Below are 21,336 nucleotides of genomic sequence, written 5' to 3' on the forward strand. Positions count from 1 at the left end.
GCGTACTAGTTAAAATAAACGGTCGACTGTAGTGTGATTTTGCTCATGAGTAGTAGTTAGTGTAAACGGTCGTCTGTAGTGTTTTTTTACTAATGAATAGTAGTTAGTGTTAACGGTGGACTGTATTGTGTTTTGGCTCATGAATAGTAGTAAGTGTTAACGATCGACTGTAGTGTGTTTTCGTTCATGAGTAATAGTTAGTGTTAACGGTCGTCAGTAGTGTTCTTTTACTAACGCGTAGTAGTTAGTGTTAACGGTCGACTGTAGTGTGTTTTGGCTCATCAGTTATAGTTAGTGTTAAATGTGGTCTGTGGTGTGTTTTGGCTCATGAGTAGTAGTTAGTGTTAACGGTCGTCTATAGTGTGTTTGGTTTATGAGTGCTAGTTAGTGTTAACGGTCGTCTGCAGTATGTTTTGGCTCATGATTCCTAGTTTACGTAAACGGTCATCTGTAGTGTGTTTTGCTCATGAGTAGTAGTAAGTGTTAACGGTCGTCTGTAGTGTTTTTTTTACTAATGATTAGTAGTTAGTGTTAACGGCGGTCGACTGTAGTGTGTTTTTGCTCATGAGAAGTAGTAAGTGTTAACGGTCGTCTGTACTGTTTTTTTTAACTAATGAATAGCAGTTAGTGTTAACGGCGTTCGACTGTAGTGTGTTTTGGCTCATGCTTAGCAGTAAGTGTTAACGGCGTTCGACTGTAGTGTGTTTTGGCTCATGCTTAGCAGTAAGTGTTAACAATCGACTGTAGAGTGTTTTGACTTATGAGTAGTAGTTTGTGTTAACGGTCGATTGTAGTGTGTTTTCGCACATGAGTAATAGTTAGTGTTAACGGTCGTCTGTAGTGTTCTTTTTTACTAATGAGTAGTAGTTAGTGTCAAAGGTCGACTGTATTGTGTTTTGGCTCATCAGTAATAGTTAGTGTTAACGATCGTCTGTAGTGTGTATTGGCTCATGAGTAGTAGTTAGTGTTAACGGTCGTATGTAGTGTGTGTTTGGCTCATGAGTGCTAGTTAGTGTTGACGGTCGAATGTATTGTGTTTTGACTCATGAGTACTAGTTTAAGTAAACGGTCGACTGTAGTGTGTTTCGGCTCTTGAGTAGTAGTAAGTTTTAACGATCGATTGTAGTGTGTTTTGACTCATGAGTAGAAGTTAGTGTTAACGGTCGACTGTAGTGTGTTTTCGCTCATGAGTAATAATTAGTGTTAACGGTCGTAGTGTTGTTTTACTTATGAGTTGTATTTAGTGTTAACGGTCGACTGTAGTGTGTTATGGCTCAAGAGTAATAGTTAGTGTTAACGGTCGTCTGTAGTGTGTTTACGCTCATGAGTAGTAGTTAGTGTTAACGGTCGTCTGTAGTGTGTTTTGGCTCATCAGTACTAGTTATTTAAACGGTCGTCTATAGTGTGTTTTGGCACATCAGTACTAGTTAATGTTAACGGTCGACTGCAATGTGTTTTGGCTCATGAGTACTAGTTAGTGTTAATTAACGGTCGACCGTAGTTTGTTTTGACTCATGAGTAGTAGTTAGTGTTAACGGTCGACTGTAGTGTGTTTCGGCTCATGAGTAGTAGTTAGTGTTAACGGTCGTCTGTAGTGTGTTTTGGCTTATGCGAAGTAATTAGTGTTAACGCTCGACTGTAGTGTGTTTTGGATCATGAGTACTAGTTAGTGTTAACGGTCGTCTGTAGTGTGTTATGGCTCATGAGTAGTAGTTAGTGTTAACGGTCGACTGTAGTGTGTTTTGGCTCATGAGTACTAGTTAATGTTAACGGTCGACTGTATTGGTTTTGGATCATAAGTACTTGTTAGTGTTTACGGTCGACTTCTGTGGGTTTGGGCTCATGAGTTCTAGGTAATGTTAACGGTCGACTGTAGTGTGTTTTGGCTCATGAGTACTAGTTAGTGTTAACGGTCGAATGTAGTTTGTTTTGGCTCATGAATATAGTAGTTAATGTTAACTGTCGTCTGTAGTTTGTTTTTGCTTATGAGTAGTTATAAGTGTTAACGGTCGACTGTAGTGTGTTTTGGCTCATGAGTAGTAGTTATGTTAACGGCCGACTGTAGTGTGTTTTGCTCATGAGAAGTATTTAGTGTAAACGGTCGACTGTAGTGTGTTTTTGCTCATGAGTATTAGTAGGTGTTTACGGTCGACTGTAGTGTGTATTGGCTCATAGGTACTAGTTACTGTTATCGATCGTCTGTAGTGTGTTTTAGCTCATGGGTACTATTTAGTATTAACGGTCGACTACAGTGTGTTTGGCTCATGAGTACTAGTTAGTGTTAACGGTCGACACTATTGTGTTTTGGCTTATGAGTAATAGTAACTGTATACGGTAGACTGTAGTGTGTTTTGGCTCATTAGTGTTAACGGTCTTCTTATTTTGTATTGGCTCATGAGTACTAGTTAATGTTAACGGTCGACTGTATTGTGTTTTGGCTCATGAGAACTAGTTAGTGTTAACGGTCGTCTGTAGTGTGTTTTGGCTCATAAGTACTAGATAGTTTTAACAGTCGATTGTAGTGTGTTTTGGATCATGAGTACTAGTTAGTGTTAACGGTCGTCTGTAGTGTGTTTTGGCTCATGAGTAGTAGTTAGTGTTAACGTTCGACTGTAGTGTGTTTTGGCTCATGAGTACTAGTTAATGTTAACGGTCGACTGTACAGGTTTTGGATCATGAGTACTAGTTAGTGTTTACGGTCGACTTCAGTGTGTTTGGGTCATGAGTACTAGTTAATGTTAACGGTTGACTATAGTGTGTTTTGGCTCATGAGTACTGAATTGTGCTAACGGTCTTCTTAGTGTGTTTTAGCTGATGAGTACTGAATTGTGTTAACGGTCTTCCTAGTGTGTTTTTGCTCATGAGTACTAGTTAGTGTTAACGGTCGTCTGTAGTGTGTTTTGTCTCATGAGTAGTAGTTAGTGTTAACGGTCGACTGTAGTGTGTTTTGGATCATGAGAACTAGTTAGTGTTAACGGTCGTCTGTAGTGTGTTTTGACTCATGAGTACTAGTAAATGTTAATAGTCGATTGTAATGTGTTTTGGATCATGAGTGCTAGTTAGTGTTAACGGTCGACTGTAGTGTGTTTTGGATCATGAGTACTAGTTAGTGTTAACGGTCGACTGTAGTGTGTTTTGGATCATGAGTACTATATAGTGTTAACGGTCTTGTTAGTGTGTTTTGTCTCATGAGTACTTGATAGTGTTAACGGTCGACTGTAGTGTGTTTTGGCTCATGAGTACTAGATAGTATTAACGGTCGACTGTAGTTTGTTTTGGCTCATGAGAAGTAGTTAGTGTTAACGGTTGACTGTAGTGTGTTTTGGTTCATGAGTAGAAGTTAGTGTTAACGGTCGAGTGTTTTGCTCATGAGTACAAGATAGTGTTAACGGTCGACTGTAGTGTGTTTTGGCTCATGAGTAGTACATGTAGTTAGTGTTAACGGTCGACTGTAGTGTGTTTTTGCTCACGAGCAGTAGTTAGTGTTAACGGTCGACTGTAGTGTCTTTTTCGTTTTCACCGTTTTCAACCATGCCCGGTGACGATTATATTCTTTCTTATAAATATTAAAAACTATAAGTCATTGACATTCATTTCAAATATGAGCCCTATAGAAATACATTAAATATTTTCAGAGGGCTAGGTTTCTAGATACACAAGACACAACTTTTACTTTTCTTACCATTGGAATCGTTGTTCTAGTCAAAATAACTATTTAATTACCATTTTTGTCGAGTGGTTAAATACATTTCAGAAGTTAAATTAGTGCGTCGATTAACAAAAAGTCGTTTGTAGTCGTTTGTGTTAACATAAAACTTCATTACGTTTATTTATTTAGATAATTGATGCATATTAACTTTATTTGCAAGGGAACATACCTCCGATTTAAAGTGCAGAAAAACATTTGCAAAAACAACCCCTGATCTGCTGTTTTACTTCTTAACATATTTGACTGTTTACTATTAAAAAAAGACAAATTCGTTTTATGCGACAGATAACTCAGTGCGAACATCGGCTATGATTTGTTCAGGAGTTAATGTCCTTACACGTTTCACACGTGTATCGGTTCAATAATTATACATAAAAGCCAATGAAGTTAAAGGTGTGTTGCTATTGCTTTCCATAATTTCTAGTTCCATTGTACATAATGTCCTCCTGTTCCCAGTGTAACTAAAATCTAAGTTAAGTTTTATTATCAAAGTCTTATTCTTCGAGACGACTGATGCATGGATGGGAAATTCAAACCCCTTTTGATTTCATCACATTCACTAATGGTGAATATTCTATAAATCGAAACTTTATAAGAAATAAGGAAATTATCATTTTAAGAACTTACATTGACATTGAAGAATAAAGCTTGCGTTTCAATGAAAAATAAAGCTTGCGTTTCATCGGTTACAACAGAAACAAAGCTCGTTTACCTTCATATCACGTCAAATAGACAATATTCAAACAAACTTTAAACAGTGTAATGAAGTATAAATGTTAATAGCAAACATTTTAATATAATTAATGCATATGCGTGATTGTACTTGGACAGTTTTATGGCGATATATTCGATACAAGCTCTTAGATTACGAGATTACTATACGAGATAACGAAACAACGATGCGAGATCGGGCTATAAAATCTAATCGCGATATCGCATCGTATTTTCGTAATCGAGCACCGTTATTACGCGACGTCGCATCGTAATCTCGTGTTTTCGCATCTTGTGTCCGCGTTCTCGACCATGTAATTCAAAGTGAGATTGCGAATGTGCGAGCATAAGATGCCAGATTTCGAGATCACGATTCAAGGTTGCGAAAATACGAAGGGAGATCGCGATATTCACATACGATACGAAGAGACGAAAAACCGATACAAGTAAGCAACAACAATATCGCGATCTCGCGTTCATGAATTGTGCTCTCGAATTCCCGCTCCTTCCTTTCGTGATGCCCTACTTGTTATCCGAGATAGACATTGCGAAGCAACGAGTGACAAAAAGGGAGCACCGTACAAAGGTCCTCTACTGGCCAGAGTACGGATACCCGTCGCATACACTTTACACTTTAAGCCGTGGATGTTTTCACCTAGATCAGTTGGGGTCGCATGTTATCGTTTCCACAAGTCAGATATTTATGATAAGAGCATGTCACACCACTTCGCCATCAATAACGATGCATTATTTTCGAATTATGATACAGATAACAGCGCAATCAAAGGCGACACACTGAACTAGTCTATATCTTTACCAACATATATCATGCATGTATATTGGGGTTTGTTTACATGCGTACCACTTAGTGCGGTTGTACGCAAGAGTATGTTCTAGATTTTACTACATCTAACTACCGACGTAATAAGTTATCCAGTTAGCCAATGCGCCGCTTTGTTCACAACATTTCAACATTTTTATTTGTCTGGCTCAATTCAGAATTAGCCTTGATTAAGACGCGAATCTTTCACCTCCAGTCATGAAGAACAAGCGTAGGCTCAATGAAGTGCACGTATATACCCGAAAGATGCAGGCAATACAGTTTTCATTGTGTACTATACTTTGGATTTTATTTTCAAAATTATTTGCCCAAAAATAATGTTCTCTTTCAAGACTTTATTGAAATTATCAATAGTGTTTTACTGTTTAAAACAGGACAACATCGACACGCTGTAGAAAAAAAAGAATCCAAAAATACATTCTAAAGCAATAACGTCATGACATGTCCGAAGTGATAAACATGTTTTGGCGACCATGGGATCCAGCGTATATGATTATGGGTCGAACGTGGTGCAAAACATTCCGTCGATGAAATCCGGAAATGTAACAAAAAGTGATTCGGTTTCTTCCGGTAAAGACTAAAGGCTCTTGCAAACATCTTGGACGGGAAGAGTACGTGGATTCTCTGTTGTTTCATATCGTACTTACGTTTACATTCTTCTTCGCTTTATGTATACGGTTCACTGGGCGTGAGTACATCGGTACAAGCTTCAGCGCTACCTGATGGTCATGGCGCAGGTGTTCAACCTGATTGTCATGGCGCAGGTGTTCAACCTAATGGTCATGGCGCAGGTGTTCAACACACTTGGAGTCCCGTTCTGTTACCACGTTCTGTACGAGCGTTCACTCTCGTACGCTCAGTGAGTGTGCACACCCGACAACGTACATTTGGCGGTGGCTGCAACAATTTACTAATTTACGGTGTTTAGCAATGAAAAGTGTTGGTGATTTTCGATTTTCAGTACTACGACTGGCACTGGACGCCTAACCGGTTCCAGTTTCTGTACAAACACGTGCACGTCATCCACCACAACTACGCATCCCAATTTTCTGTGTGACGCAGAACCTCTACCCGTATGCTCCCCACCACCAACATGCGCATCTCCGACTGCCGCCCAATGACCACTTGAAGCTAAATGGACGAGTAATAAAGGCGATGGAAGGAAGCCAAATAGATGAGATTGTTTAAAAAGTTGAAAATACCACTCTTTGCATGCGTATTTCGATGTGATTTAACAATGGAGATTAGCATAGGAATACTCTGCTATTTTTGTTGGGCAGATAATGTGCTCCCAACCAATTTTTCATTAATAAAAAATTATACGAAGTCAAAGAAATGTCGATTTTCATTTGCCGTATTTAGCTGAATGTTATTAATCAACGAAAGCACGAGATTTTTCACGTGCAGATATCTATTTCCAATTTTTCTCAAATGTAAAAATATGCATAACTAATAGATTTAAATGCGTCGAAATATTCCAACTCGGTAACGATGACGGATTTGCAAATGATACATGTGAAATACATACTTACATAATCGACCATTTGTTTAACCGACTGTTATAAGGAGGAAGCGGGTTGGTTTTTAAACGAACGGTTTTGGTTCAAGTACCAGGACAACATTCTGTTTTCAATATTTATGTTAAACATTATATAAATTATTTAAAATTATGTTTTAAGTTAAATTTAAATTTGGTACTTATACTTGATGAATAAATCTTCCACTTTATAATTTACATAAAAGAAAATCAGCTATACAACAACGTTTACGACAGGTTAATAAAAAATAATTTCTCGCAATATATATATATATATATATATATATATATATATATATATATATATATATATATATATATATATATATATATATATATATATATATATATATATATATATATATATATATATATTAAACTTTGGGCCGCGAATTGTATGATAGGGTGACGATAGGGTGACGAGCTCAATAGCACTTGGTCATTCGATTTCCGATCTGATAATGCAAGAATCCACTCTTGTATTGACAGCACTCCTTAAATATCTTATTTATCTTTTAAACGCATTTTCTGTCCGATAAACTGAGTGAGTCATTAAAAAATATGTGAAGCTTGTCGAGGATAAAATAACGCATTCAACCACAATATAAACTATACGATGCATGCTCTATATGAATATATTCTATATTAACTATGCATGCGTTTTAACTAAAATGTAACATAGATACACATTATCAAATACTCATCAAGTACTCAGTATGCGCGAACATCGCCTTCAAGGATCTCCAACATTCTTGCTTTATTCGGTTTAAAATAGTTAAATAGTTCATTGCTGTGATCATAGATCTACGAAATTTTATAGTGGGATCACAAAATTACAGCGCCCGCTAAGAAATTTCGTAGCGAGTAAAGTCGAGATTTACGGTAAAGCGATGATTATATTTTGTATCTAGTATTTAGGCCACTATAGATGTTATAAGGACCGTTGATAAACATTTTCTTCAAGTTTTTTGTTTGACCAATCATCAAATTATTATTCAATGTTATATAAAATCAATATATAATTGTGTGTATTGTAATTTGTTAAATTCATATTTTGCTTTCGTCCCATAATGCATGTACTAATTACACATTCCAGTGCATTCAAGTGCATACTAGTATATGGCGTTTATCTCAAAATTAGTACACCGAATAGCACATGTCGATAATTGTTCAACTATCAGCGTACAATCCGTCAAGTGTGTATAAACAAATGTAGCTACGACGACTATGACGTCTTGATAAAAAAATACTTTGGGCTTCCGATGTTCATCTTGGTAAGTTTGCCAGGTCTAATCTGCACGTCTGACGCGATTTCATCTGCCAGCCAATAACGTTGATATATTTTGTATAAACCGCAATATCAATTTCCACTTTATATAATACAGGGGATCATTTTTACGATCTGTTTAATAAATTATTCACAAAAGGTTTCGTTTATTCTTTATTTAAAATAAGTCATACTTAAAGAGCTCATTTCCAGTGTATTCGCAATATAAACCAAATAAAGCCATGCTGCAATAAATATACTGAGCATGTGATTCATGAGCGATTTCAAAGAAATTTCACCTATCTAATCGATCAATGGAGTCGGTTAATTTCCTCTACCACCCGTCTACCTCGGTTTCCGCCTGGCGGACCCGTTAACGTCTAACGAATACTTCCATAGACGGTTACAATCGTGATACATCGGCTATCTCGGATTCTGTTATGGACCGCTGTGGACAATCCTGCTTTTCCGACATTCTATACATAGATGGTGACGTCACAACGTTATTGTCTAAAAAAGCATTGACACATTGGCTTTTCCGGAACATGGGTGAAAGTGAGCTGTTTGTCAAAGTACACTCGTCTCAAACAGAAAAACCCAGATAAACGGACGGACGGGCTTATCAAAACATTTTCACTATATGTCTCCCGAACCAAGATCTCGGGGGGTGGGGGGGGGGGGGAGGGGATACAAGGCCCAATCTTCACACGGCCCTTCAGACGTGTAATGGATGCTGATGTTTATTTGTTTGTTATTGTTTGACTATAATTTCAACTTTTAACACGTATTTTTTTAAGTAGAACGATTGTACTGCAGTTTAATTGTATTTGATCAACAGACGCTAATGTCAATTATTTGTTTTCCTCTATTCATCGTTTTGTGTATGCATTGTAAAATTTAATGGCAAGAAGACGCCTAATAAAACATTCATTATCCTACCATTTTGTTTTTACCTGTATTCATCGTCTACAGTAACACCCATTGTGTCACACCGGTCTTTCTTTGTGATAATAACGTAGTGACGTCACCATCTATGTATAGAATGCAGTAACACCGTGTTAATCCGGATCTCGATTGACCGGAAATCTCGCGATCCGGACGAAAGTCAAGGGGAACGGATTTATTATGCAGTATTTTGCCCCGTCAAGTTCGGAATCTCGCGTTCCAGATCCGGACGTAGATTTCGCGACACCGATCTGTGTATATAGCTGTTATTATGTCTCGTTAATCCGGATTCTTCCCAACATGGGGGCTTAATCGCTCACCCGCCGCATAAACAAAAGCGTAATCACCGAGGCGTGAAGTATTGTTGTTTTATGCTTGATCAAATACCTTTATAATTATATAATAAATACCATCATTTCAACATTATGTTGTATGATACGGGTCATAAAGATATTAAAACAGTATCGCAGTTTTATGTTTTATTTTCATTTGCCTTCAACACCCTTGATTTGTAACTGTGTATATGAAATCACGTGTAAAAAATGAAGCGATTCATAGTCAAAGTGATATTCCATATAAAGATACAAACATGTATGTAAATATTCCTCTAAAATAACATAAAGTCTTCCCGGCAATGCTGTGCGATGATCTGTTTAACATGTACTAGTAATAATTGATCGAGCTACAATGTATGGAGTTAACGACGACGTGGATTCTCATTTCCATATTGTGGATGTTTCAGGTTGCCTAGCCTTTCACCCAACAATGGCACCATCATGAAATAGTGCAATCATTTACATTAATTTGTTCTATCACGTTTTTTTTGTAACTTAATGAGTTCGTTAGTGTTTTGCTCTGATAGCTGCCTCTTCAACATTCTGTTTGACGATACAACCAATGTTGCACGATACAACCGATGTTTCAGGATACAATCATTGTTTGACGATACGACCGATGTTTGACGATACAACCAATGTTTGAAGATACAATCATTGATTGACGATACAAACGATGTTTGACGATACAACCGATTTTTGACGATACAACCGATTTTTGACGATACAAGCGATATTTGATGATATAATCGTTGATTGACGACACAGTTGATGTTGAATGATACAGCCGATATTTGACGATACAGCCGCTGTTTGAGAATACTATCGATGTTTTCAATATTCATGACGTTTGAGAAACTCCAAAATGATGATGAGGATGATGATGACATAAAAGTTGTCGCTGTTGTTGTTGTTGATGATGTTGATGATGATAATAAAATAATAATGCTGAAAATATTCATCTCATCTCATCTTCGCCTGTGGTCCGTTTTGGGACATAGGCCGCCAACCAGCTTCCTCCAGGCGTCTCGGTTCTGGGCGAGTCTCTCAAGCTGCCCTCATGTTTGGCCCATCTTGCTAAGCATCTGCATCCAGGTCACGGCGCAATGTGTTTCTAGGCCGCCGTCTCTTCCTTTTCCCTTGGGGTTTCCATGTGAGGCATTGCCTTGTCGTATTGGATGCAGGCTTGCGAAGGGTGTGGCCTATCCACCTCCAAAGTCTCTGAAAGGATGTCTTCTTCAACTGGCTGCTGGTTTGTTCTCCATAATTCTTCGTTGGAGATCTTGTCTGGCCAGCGGATCTTGAGGATCTTCCTGAGGCAGGTGTTGATGAAGACCTGTATTTTCTTTATGGTGGTGACAGTGGTTCTCCAGGTCTCTGCTCCATAGAGTAGTAGTGGCTTCACGATGGTATTGAAGAGCCTAATCTTGGTGGTGATGCCAATTACGCGGGATCCCCAGATGTTCTTCAGCTGATGGAAAGCTGCTCGTGCTTTACCGATGCGGGTTCTGACATCTGCATCCGTTCCTCCCTGGTTGTCCAGAATGCTGCCGAGATAGGTGAAGCTGTCCACCTCCTCCAGCGCCTCGCCTTGGACTGTGATAGGTGTGTTTTTGATGCGTTGGTCCTGAACACCTTGCTCTTCCCTCCCTTTGTTGATGGTGAGGCCCAGTCTAGCTGAGTTGTCCGCTACCATGTTTGTCTTTTCCTGCATCTGTTGTTGGGTGTGGGAGAGAAGAGCCAAATCACCGGCAAAGTCGTGGTCTTCCAACTGTTCCTAGAGTGTCCACTGAATTCCATTCCGCTTCTGCTCCGTTGATGTCTTCATTACCCAGTCTATGGCCAGCAGGAACAGGAAAGATGAGAGTAAACAGCCTTGCCTCACACCAGTTCTCACTTCAAGGCATCCGTGAGCTGTCTGTCGTGAACCATTCTGCAGGTCATTCCCTCATAAGACTTCCTGATGATGTTGGTGATCTTTTCTGGCACTCCGTAGTGTCTCAGAAGTCTCCAGAGGGACTCCCGGTCAACGCTGTCGAACGCCTTTTCATAGTCAATAAAGTTTACATACAACGGCGAATTCCACTCCAGGGATTGTTCCATAATGATGTGCAGGGTTGCGATCTGATCCGTGCACGATCTCTCCTTTCGGAAGCCCGCTTGTTGGTCACGGAGATGCGGGTCTACTGCGTCTTTCATTAGGTTCAGTAGGATGCGATTAAACACCTTTCCTGGGATGGACAACAGCGTGATTCCTCGGTAGTTGGAGCAGGAATTGAGGTCGCCATTCTTGGGAAGCTTTATTAGGTTACCCTCTTTCCACTCTGTTGGGATTTCTTCTTCTTCCCATATCTTGCTGAAGAGCAGGTGTAGTAGGTCCACACTGGTCTCCACGTCAGCCTTAAGCGCTTCGGCCGGTATGCTGTCAGGTCCTGCAGATTTGCCGTTCTTCAATTGTTTGATGGCGCTGCTGATCTCTTCCTTTGTGGGAGTGCAGCATTTGATTGGCAGATCGCTTGTAGCTGGCAGAATCTCCGGTGGGTTCACAGGGGCTGGCTTGTTGAGTAGCTCCTGAAAGTGCTCAATCCACCTTTTCTTCTGCCCTTCATCATCTGGCATTACTCCTCCATTTTCGTACCTTACTGGCCCCTCTGGCTTGGCAAACTTTCCTGCTAATCTCTTGGTGATGGAGTACAGATCTTTAGTTCTGTTCTGATAAGCTGCCTCATCCGCCTCTGTTGCAAGCGTTTCTAGGTAGTTCCTCTTGTCTTCTCTGCTACTTCGCTTGACGCTCCTATTTGCTTCGGTGTACTCTTCTTATGCTTTCACTTTTGCGGCTCGTGTTCTGCTGTTGTTTACACTTGCCTTCTGTTCTCGCCTTTTCTCAACTGTCTGAAGCGTCTCTGCTGACATCCACTCCTTGTGGGTGTAAGACTTGGGGCACAGTACGTCTTGGCATGTTGAAGTCACTGCTTCTTTCACGTTCTGCCACTTCTGCTCTATTGTCCCTTCTTCAAGCAGCTCCTCTAGGACCTGGAACTTGTTGGGTGTCTTTCATAGTGGCAGTGTTGTACCGTTGGCGTTGGTTGGGCCCCCATGCCCAACTCTTCTTCAGCTTTAGTTTCAATCGGGCGACAAGGAGATGATGGTCCGAAGCCACGTCTGCTCCTCGCTTGACACGTACATACTGAAGAGAGCGACGAAAACTCCTTGCGATGCACGAGTGGTCAATCTGGTTCTCCGTTGACAGGTCTGGTGACGCCCAAGTTGCCTTGTGTATCCTTCTGTGGTGGAAAACACTTCCTTCGATGACCAGGTTACTTGTGGCGCACAGGTCGGCGAATCTCTCCCCGTTGTCGTTCATCTCGCCTTACCCTTGCTTCCCCATGATCTCCTCATATCCTCGGTTGTCACTGCCGATCTTGGCGTTGAAGTCACCCATTAAAATAATGATGTTTCTCTTTGGTCTGTCTTGTATGATGGTTGACAGTCTATTGTAGAAGTTGTCCTTCTCATCCTCTGTACTGTCGTTTGTTGGGGCGTAGCACTGGATTATGTCCATGTTGATCCTCTCCTTCTTTGTAAGGAAAGAGGCCGTCATGATCCGAGGTCCGTGTGCCTCCCACCCGATGAGCGCTCTCTGTGCCGACTTGGAAAGCATTAGGGCTACGCCTTGGGTGTGTGCTGCATCCTCCTGCTCATGCCCCGAGAACAACAGTAACTCATTGGAAGTCAGTCGCTTCTGCCCAGAGCCAGTCCATCTTGATTCACTGATCCCTAGGATGGTGAGGTTGAACTTCCTCATCTCTGCGGCCACTGGTGCCGTCTTCCCGGTCTCATACATGGATCGGGCATTCCATGTACCGATGGTGGTAGTGATCCTGGTGGAGATGATGGTCTTCGGCCTGATGGCTTCCAGTTGACACTGGCTTTCACCGTCCGGCGTCATACGTCCTCCAGCTGGAGGTCCACCTTCTCCCAGGTCCGTGATGTCTGTTGTTATTCTGTTTGGCGTTTCTGTAGCAATAAGGTTTCAACAGGGTAGGGTAGCTAGCCCTACGCCCAACCCTCCTCTTTTTTCAGCGCGGGGCTTGGGACCGTCCTTGGCGGAATTGATGAAAATAATAATAATATTATTATTATTAACAATATTACCGGTAAGTACAACACCAATAATACTACAAATGATGAAAGCCACAACAACGCACTAACATTCATACAATTACCATTACCACCACACGTGCTACTGCTACGCCCCACCGCCACCGCCGCCGCCGCCACCACCATCGCCACCACCGCCGCCGCCACCATCACCACCATTTGATGCGAATTTATGGGCCTAAGACAAAGAAACTTACCTGTTCACAAAATGACGAGTATCAATACCTCTCTAATTGCTCCCAACATTATTTGTTTTTCGACCGCCTGTATCACTTGCTTACATTCGCTGCTTCTCTTTCCTTTGCCAATCAAAAGACGGGTTACATCAACCATGGAAATGCAGCATTCAGGATCACAAGGGGTAATTGACTGATGAGGTGTACAAGGCGATAAGAAAACATTGCCTTGGGGCTTATGTCACCTGGCGAGCGCTAATCCCCTTGTTTATCAGGGACAATAAAACACATCTGCTATTTTGTGAACGTTTTTTTTTCCTTACTGTAGTATAGATGATGCTTTCCCGTAGTGTAGTGTAAACAGTGCATGGTGCCCGTTATATGACAGGAGTGTTAAATGAATAAGTTAGGAAATTTAAATTTACCCATGAATGCAAACCAAACTAAACGCAAACATAGTACCAACGGTGGCGGTTTTTCCCTTGTCTATCGCATGCTCTCTTATATTCTTCATATTATTTGGTTTATAGTGGATGATATTTGATATATATGGGCGACGAGTAAACAGTCTAATACTAATATTTAGGAAGGAAGCTGTATATCTACTATGCAATTTGCTAGATTCTCACTCACTGCTCATATATCTGGTTATTAGTGTGTGTGTTTAAATTGATTTAACTAATACTGTTAACACTAACCTAACTGACAAACATGTCTTCCGCGAGGGACGTTAAACGGGGGTGCAGTGTATCGGTGCTCTACACCGGACACTTAAAAGAATCAGGAACGCCTCTTGAAGAGGGGCGTTTCCTGTATCCCGCTCGAACCCCCACTAACACCTCTCCTGGGGCGGAGAGATCAATAAAATTACACCCAATTTAGTTAACAAACTATGAACAAAAATGCATAAATGGTAATAATTATAATAATGATGATAATAATGGTGGTGATAATAATGGTTAAGATGAGAATGATGGTTATGTTAATGTTGGTGATGATTTTGATGCTGGAGTTAATTATGATGATGATAACAATACTAATTATGGTTATAATATGACAAAATTTATACACTTAACGAAAGATATACTTAATCATTTATCTATTTTATATAATAACGGATCTACTATCTACTATGATTAACGTTTTTTATTAATGCAATATATTATTCTCCTTTTTTATTTCTATATTTAAAAAAAAGGAAAACCAGTGAACGATAAGGTCTCATTGGCCACCGTGCACTGGTGTATTTGTATTAAAAAAAATAAACCTTCGGCGAAAACCCGAGCAGTTGGGGTAAATTTGACCTACTTTGGTTCAAAATTAAAATATTTTCCCCTGAAAGGTCACATGGGGCATTTCCGCACATAAGGCAGTCGTGAAGACGCAGCGAGACCTGTAAATAAACACTGACATTCACACACATCTGCTATTTTGTATTGAGGAAATGTGTTCTGTTGGCCGTTTCATGTGAGAATAATTTGAAGAAGGCCCATTTTACAAAAAAAATCTAACTCAACAGCCAGCTGGGGGGCCGGGTCCCAGGGCCCCCGAGCTGGGTACGGTCCTGTGTAATGCACGTTAAACTGGCATTTTCACGTTAAGGAAATTGAAAAAATTTAAAAAATGTTTCAGATTCGCATATTTTTGTTTTAGTTATGATATTTGTGAGGAAAACGTAATACTGAACATTTACCATGCTCTAAAATAGCCATTATATGCATCTTTTGACGATTAAAAAACCTGAAAATAATAAAACGTTGCAACGCGAAACGATTGAATAATTTGGCGAGTTCTGTTGTTATCGTTTTATTTTGTGAAACTACGAGGATTGCTTATATAAAGTATAAAATACACGCTTCATTGTATGATCACGGATGGCCGAGTGGTCTAAGTTGTTCAGGGGTCAGTGGTTCGAGCCCTGTTGAGGGTTACTTGTTTTCTTTTATTAATTGTATTCTTGATATTTAACTGGAGCTTTAGATCCAATGTTTACATTTATCAATATAAAACATTTTATAACAAACTTAAAAACATGCCAAAATCTGTGAAAAGGCTTTAAAGGGGCCTATTCACGAGTTCGTAAATTAACAAAATTTAAAATAATTTGTTTCAGATTCGCAAATTTTCGTTGTAGTTATGATATTTGCGAGGAAATTGTAAAACTGAACATTTACCTTGCTATAAAATATCCATTATATGCATCTGTTGACGATTTAAAACCTAAAAATTATAATACGTTGCAACGCGAAACGATTGAATAATTTGGAGACTTTTGTTCTTGTCGTTATATTTTGTGATACAATTTTGTTTAATTTTAATCTTGTTTTTTTTTCATTCCATCTTTTTAGATCCAATGTTTACATTTATCAATATTAAGCATTTAATGCCAAAATCTGTGAAAATGCCCCTTTAAGTGGTCTGTAAGTTTCCTTTTCCATGTATACATTTTTTATATACCGGTACATTTGATTAGAATTACCAGATGTGATCGCTTTACTCTGGGCTTTACTGCACCACTCGCACTCTACTGCATGCTGGCGGGGCCGCACCTGCTGAGCGCATCCTACAGAAGGATAGGAGGCCATACCACAACACTCACACAATGTCAACACACAATGAATTAACACTCGTGAAGAAATACGTATAATTTACACGATTTAAATACACTATATTTCGTATACATTTTTGGCCGCCACGTAAGTTTACAACACCTTCATTACTCATTTGTTACACTTTTAGATGCAAACAGAAAGTTCAGAGAAAAATATATTTTTCTTAAACGGATAATTCCTGCGTGATATTTGGCGATTATTATGCCGACTTTGAATACAAAATTAATGGCTTTTAATTAAAAAAAAACTCAATGCCATGCGTGAGACTTTACTTTTTTACTATAAAACCACAACTGATATAACAAACGTGAAGCATTGTTTCGACTACTGAGTATACGTGAATGTATTAATTTGATCTGTCACACTATTTTTAAAACATAATTAACACTACTGACTGACCCTCTGTATTCTAATGATCTATTACTTTATTTCTCATTTATTTCGTTCAACACAGGAAAACCCACCAACGCGATACCATTAAACACAGGGAAAAAATGGTTGGCCTTAACCGTGTCAAAGTGACGCAACAAAGTGGGCGGAGCTATCGATTGTCGGCTTAGTGTGTCAGTGGTAATATAAATACCGGTGTAACGGCGATGTGTTTATGGAAGTAAAGACATATAGCAAAACGGGTGAGTAACTGCGCATTGAAGTTTCGTTTCGCAAATACGAGGATCATTTTAATGGAGAATGAGTGCCAGTGTCTACGATCTAGTGTTTGATGTCTTACGCAGTTTCCCATCCGCCATTGATGAACTGGTAGGGTCAAATACCGAAAATGAGTCACTGCTTCACGAAAACGTTACGATCGGGGGCGCCGTTGCACCGGGCAAAGAATTTCGCATATTACAGCCGCTATGGGATCTGCGGTTGGGGAGGGAAGCGTTTGTAGCGTCGCCTTTGTTTCCAGTCGTCTTATCGGTGACATTTTATTTCACCCTATGCTCTCCTTTCATGGCAGCTGATCTATGGGGAAAAAAGTGGAAGTGGCTTCAAACCTTCAAGATCCAGCCCGATTTCGACGTCACGTACGATCACCTCTGGGACACGCTCCTTATCACGTTCTGGAACCATATCCTGTATATTCTGCCAGCTGCGTGTGCTCAGTGGGTATGGACGCCGGACACAATACTTCCTCCGGTAGCCCCCACATTGTTCGAATTCGTTTGGCACCAATTTGCAGGTCTCATCATATTCGACGTTCAGTACTACGTCTGGCACCGGACACACCACAAAATAAGGTTCTTGTACAAGCACGTACACGCTCTGCACCACCGCTACGCCGCGCCTTTCTGTTGGGTCACGCAGTACCTCCATCCGTGGGAGCTCATTACGGTTGGTTTCCTGACCACCACCAACACGTGGTTTTTCAACTGCCACCCTTTGACCACGTGGAGTTACATGATCCTCTCCATCATCGTGAGCGTCGAGGCGCATATCGGCTACGACTTCCCGTTCACGCTCAATCATTTGTCGTTCGGATGGTTGGGAGGGGCCCCAAAACACGACATGCATCACCTGAAGCCACAGACCAACTTTGAACCGTTCTTCAACCACTTGGATAGGCTGTGTGGCACCTTCTGTCCAGTCATGAGCGCCGGGGGCGTCAGGCCGAACGATCTGCTTGAGTACGAGAGGCGGCAAAAGGAAACCAAGAAGATCAGATAGTTTGTAGTTCAATATGAAGGTTTGACTGAGAGGAAGGAAAATCAGTTTTAAAACCAAGTGTCCGCTGTGATAAGAATTACCATGATATTAGCATAACAATAAGTAAATTGCACCATAAGCTTACATGCAACAGTTATATACTGCTAATTAATGTATAAATGCCAAAGCAACCTTTATATATGTAATTTGTCATATAGGTCAGTTAACGAAAATGCAGGTTTTTAAAGCGGGTATATACGATTTTGTCAAATATTTATGAATTTATATAAACTGTGTAAAAAACTTATTATATATATATTTCAATATAAATTAAAATAAAAGTTAAGAAGAACATGTGTCGAAAAATGCGAAATAAGCCAGATATTTAATTCTGAAATTGAAAACGGCTGTACAGCCGAATTCGCCAGCATGTATACCATACATGTACGATGTGCATCTAAACTTAGTTTAACGGTTTATTTGAATTCCTGCAACGATATCTATTCATACGACACACGAACACTATCTCCGATCCTAATACAAAGACGAATGCTTCTGTTATTGTAGGAAAATATGTACGTCACCATCGGCTCGGGGCGCTAATTTGTCTTTGCTGCATTTTATGAAATTCGGCTTTAATGTATAATTTTTCTTGCCTATTTTGTATTATTTTGACATATTTTATCAATATATTACAATTAAACACATATAAAAAATCGTATATACCCGCTGTATAAAAACTGTACATAAATCTAATTTCAGATTTATTGATACAAGTATTGTTAATCTAGTCTCAATTATTTCTTTTTTTTTTCAATTAAGCTATGTTAGTTTGGCTAACAATTTTAAGAATTACGTTGATATTTGCATGGCAATATGAACATGACACCCTTAATTGGCATGCAATAGTTATAAACTGCTCATCAATAAATAAATGACGTTCGCGCTTCATGAATACACGGCTCTCACGTTAACAGCATGTTTCGGATTCAGAACAAATCTTTTCGTGCAGTAATGTGCGATGTTGTTTTATTGCATTCTAATGTAAAATTTCGAGGATTTAAAATACTTCATGCTCAAAGTCCAATATGCGCCTTTTACTGTTTTGTTAATACTGTAATGTGTACCTTTGCGACTTTTAAAACGCTCTACTAACAGTGTATACATACCGCATGAAACAACTCATATTACCAGGTGATTGTCAGAACAAAGCTTTGGTTTATCGAATGTGCACTCATATTGGGACGACATGTACAACGTCAATATTTAATCTTTGTATTGAAGTCGAGAGAGAGCCGATTAGCCATGAATAGAGTTTCTTACATGTGGAATAGCAGAATTGTACTTGTTTTTAAATGTCCAAAAATAATGTGATTGCTTAATCTAAGATACATTTATTATCATGCTTACTTCTGTCGTCATCGAACATGTATATAACACGCATTTGCCTTATGTTTTGTTAAAAAATAATCACATTTACGAAATTATGTATTGAAGCGTACTTATATTTATATATAATCAATTAACTAATGTTGGTCTCAGCTCTAAGCTAATATTACATACTGCCATCAAAGCACCAGCATATTGATGTATGTTATAATATTTATTTATGTATTTATTAATGTATTAAGGTGTTACATGTCAAACCTGGTTTTAAAATTGATTTTGTTTCATATGTCTGATGTAACATTATCGTGTGTATGACGCGAGATCTCGTAATCCCTTCCAGATCTTGCCGAGAGCACGATAGAATTTGCGCCAGTAGGAATTTAGTTTGATTAAGAATATGACAAGCATGCCCCCGTGCACATATGACGCGTTATTTATTTTTATATAAATAATGTCGACTTGCACTTGAGGGCGCTTATTTTTATTCGATTAATTCGTTTAAAAAAATGTTTTTAGTTGTGTTGTTGTTGTTATTTTTTGTAAATTTTTTAGGACAACAATCTGCGATTAAAGTTCTGTACAAAATCTTTTTTCAGCTTACAAAATGACAGCCTATTGGTCCTTTTTGCAATATTAACTTGTTTTTTTTACCATTAAATGTAAAAAGATACACGAGATAGACAGCAATTTAATGAACTTGTATGTAATAATGGAATTTCGTTAATTTCAATACTGTACCCGAGATTTTAAATACTTTTAATTACAACAATTATTTGTGTACACTCTTATTTATTTCACAGTGTAATATTTTGATGCTGTGTTTATTTCTTTTTCCGTGTCTTAAAAGATCAATATCTGTATGTGTTGGTTTTTTATATAGCATATCTCAAGCGTTTTCCATGCCCCCTACCTTAAAAAGATTTTTTTAAAGATATAATGTTCCACGACAGTCTGAACACAACCAGTGTACTACCGTTACACGTCTTTTTGTCATAATTTCCACCAACCATTCAATTGTCACTTATTTAAGTAAAAGTTTAACATGAACAAATTATAGAAAAATTACACTGCATGTTCATTAGAATGCATAGGCTATATTTTGTAGATTTTGATTCAGATTGTAGGAAGAAAAGAGATAAGAATATTTTTAAATCAAACTAGGCCTGTATAAATTTGGTAATTTGATGCAAAATGATTACCTAATATAAAATTTATTTGTGTGGATCATCAACGACACTTCCAGCAAAAACGAAAAATACCATAACAGCGGAAAGTGTCATTCCCGATAAGCCTGCATTGAGTGCACAGGGTAATCTGTATCGACACTTCACGCACATGCATTTAGCCCCGTTTTCCTATAGCGAGGCTCATATTCTGAAACACTTAATAAGTGCTTATTTAGTAGTCAATAATGGAGCATACACAGCTTGCATGAAAAACGCTTATGATACATTCTTGAGACTTGAGACAAAGCACAATAAATACTTATAACTTGGTGATTTTTTTAAGTAAACGCTCACTTGGTGACCATGACAACTTACCGCGGATATGTTTAAGTATATTAAATCGACTTATAAATAAGTACAATCAATGTTTCTTCATCTGCGTCATGTGAAGGATTTATTTCAGGATGCCATTGTCGTTGCCACAATGCGATTCAATCGCAAATATTGTGTTTAACTGCGCGGCTCTAGGCACACATAACGTGACTATTACATGTTTACCACCGATAAGGAGATAACGTCATATAGTATCGATCTGCAGTTGATAACGCAGATCTGAATAAATCATCAACGTTCAAGTCAAGTGTTTCGATGCGTATTCCATAAATATCCCATCACATCCGTTATTTAGTTATCGTTTGCATGGACGGTGTACGTTAACAAGCTACTTTAAAGTAGGTTTGGCAATATTGGCCGCACCAAATGAACAAATACTTCCCTTGAATGTCGGCCTGAAATCTTCCCTACAGCAGCCAACATCATACGGAATGCCATCGTCCAGCT

General features: G+C 39.0%; 1 protein-coding gene across 1 annotated transcript; it reads left to right on the plus strand.

Annotated features, from left to right (window-relative positions):
* Positions 1-16,803: 16,803 nt before the first annotated feature.
* On the plus strand, positions 16,804-20,187 carry LOC127877741 (cholesterol 25-hydroxylase-like protein 1, member 2). The gene has a single exon (XM_052423927.1). It carries the CDS (start codon positions 16,985-16,987, stop codon positions 17,960-17,962), a length of 978 nt encoding a protein of 325 aa, XP_052279887.1. The 5' UTR covers positions 16,804-16,984; the 3' UTR covers positions 17,963-20,187.
* The last annotated feature ends 1,149 nt before the right edge of the window (positions 20,188-21,336 follow it).

This window comes from Dreissena polymorpha, chromosome 4 (genome assembly GCF_020536995.1).
Source record: "Dreissena polymorpha isolate Duluth1 chromosome 4, UMN_Dpol_1.0, whole genome shotgun sequence".
Classification (NCBI taxonomy): Eukaryota; Metazoa; Mollusca; class Bivalvia; order Myida; family Dreissenidae; genus Dreissena; species Dreissena polymorpha.

Excerpts from the sequence above, each read along its gene's own strand:
- LOC127877741 (XM_052423927.1), top strand. The coding sequence starts at position 16,985 with ATGAGTGCCAGTGTCTACGATCTAGTGTTTGATGTCTTACGCAGTTTC.